Source organism: Lepidothrix coronata, unplaced genomic scaffold (genome assembly GCF_001604755.1).
Source record: "Lepidothrix coronata isolate B3197 unplaced genomic scaffold, Lepidothrix_coronata-1.0 Scaffold316, whole genome shotgun sequence".
NCBI classification, from domain to species: domain Eukaryota; kingdom Metazoa; phylum Chordata; class Aves; order Passeriformes; family Pipridae; genus Lepidothrix; species Lepidothrix coronata.
The window spans coordinates 29,419-30,988 of NW_016690496.1; the positions used below are offsets into that span (position 1 = coordinate 29,419).

The 1,570-nt window shown below is 64.4% G+C and overlaps 1 protein-coding gene and 1 long non-coding RNA gene across 2 annotated transcripts in view; one reads left to right on the forward strand and one right to left on the reverse strand.

Moving 5' to 3' along the window:
• Positions 1 to 834, forward strand: part of LOC108508814 — a 4,892-nt gene extending 4,058 nt beyond the window's left edge. The window contains exons 2-3 of the long non-coding RNA XR_001878512.1: positions 174 to 343; positions 718 to 834. This is a non-coding gene — a long non-coding RNA (uncharacterized LOC108508814). The remainder of the gene's footprint in view (positions 1 to 173; positions 344 to 717) is intronic.
• Positions 366 to 1,570, reverse strand: part of LRRC46 (leucine rich repeat containing 46) — a 4,271-nt gene continuing 3,066 nt past the window's right edge. The window contains exons 7-8 of the mRNA XM_017837909.1: positions 1,095 to 1,246; positions 366 to 996 (exon numbers count right to left, since the gene is read on the reverse strand). Of these exons, the coding sequence (XP_017693398.1) occupies positions 641 to 996; positions 1,095 to 1,246 (508 nt within the window). The 3' untranslated portion in view covers positions 366 to 640. The remainder of the gene's footprint in view (positions 997 to 1,094; positions 1,247 to 1,570) is intronic.

Consider the following 1,570-nt stretch of genomic DNA (forward strand, 5'->3'; position numbering starts at 1 on the left):
TCGCAGATCCCACAGACCCCGCAGATCCCACAGACCCCACAGACCCTGCAGATCTCACAGACCTCGCAGATCCCACAGACCCCACAGACCCCTCCCCACTCTGGGACCCTCGTGCTGACCCCTGTGATGAGGATCAGATTCCCTGAACTCTTCTCCCTCCCCGATCCCAACAGGAGCAGGGCCAGAAGCTCCTGGAGACGCTGCAGGAGCTGGAGAAGCAGGGCCTGGAGGGGATGAAGGCGCTGCTGGAGGGGACAGAGACCCCCCACCCCGAGGAACTGGCCGACCTCTTCTTCGACTGCGTGGAGGCAGAGCTGAAGTTTTACACATAAACCCCCCACAGGTGGGTGGGCTTGGCTTCCCCCCTGGAATTGCTCCTGGGTAGGGAATGAGAAAACATTCCTGGTGTCCAGCCCTGGCTCCCTGCTTCCTCCAGCCCTGCCTGGGGGTGTGGGACCTCCAGGCCCTAATTTACCCTGGAGAAAAGCACTGAGATGTGTCCATGGCCTGGAATGAGGTGCAGGGGGAAGGAGAGGGATATGGAGTGGGATTTGGAGCCCTGCCTGTGCCAGGCCCCCGGGATGGCTGCAGGGTGGGGGATCCACGGCATCCACACGGGATTGGGGTGGGAACAAAACCTTTACTCGGGGCCGTGCGGTGCCGCGCTGCTGAGGGATATTTGGGATAACTGCCTATTCCCTGTTCCTTTGGCACCAGTCTCCTTCTCCAGAGCTTTGCTCCGGGACTGGACACCACCAGGAGCTCGCTGGGACCCGCGGGATCCCCGGAGGGGTGTCCCTGGCTGTGCCCGGGGCCGGGAATGGCCCTGCCAGGGCTGCGGAGCTGTGGGGCCGGGGGCTCCATCCCCATCCCGGCTCAGCAGCAGATCCCGGCGTTCCTGCAGCTCCTCCAGCCGCGCCCGGTGCTCCTCCAGCGTCTCCCTCCTCCTCCGCTGGGAGTGCCCGACCAGCTCCCGGCGCAGATCCGCGAAGAAACCTGCCAGGGATGCGAGGAGGGAGAAGGATTAGGGGGGATGTGGCACTGCCACCCCTGTCCCCGGGAGTGCCACGTGTCCCCTTCAGGCCCCTGGGCACCTCTGTCCACGGTGAAAGGGCCGCTGGGCTCGGGGAGCAGCTCATCATCCTCATCCTCGCCGCGGGAAGAGCCTCCTCCCTCCTCTTCCTTGCCATGGAGGGGCTGGGCATCCAGCTGCAGGAGGTGGGGCAGCGCTCCCAACACCAGCTCCCTGGAAAAAATGAGGGAAGAGCCAATGTCCCCCCCACCTGAGGTGGCACCGACCCCCCTGGCACCGTGTCCCCCCTGCACAGCTCACCCCCAGCCCGGGCACAGGACAGGGATTCACATCCCTGGGCTTGCGGGTTTGGATTTGATGTCTTGTGGAATGGTTTGGGTTGGGAGGGATCCTGAAGACCACCCACCCCCTGCCACGGGCAGGGACACCTTCCACTGTCCCAGGTTGCTCCCAGCCCTGTCCCACCTGCCCTTGGACACTTCCAGGGATCCAGGGGCAGCCACAGCTTCTCTGGGAAATCCATCCCAGCCTCTCACT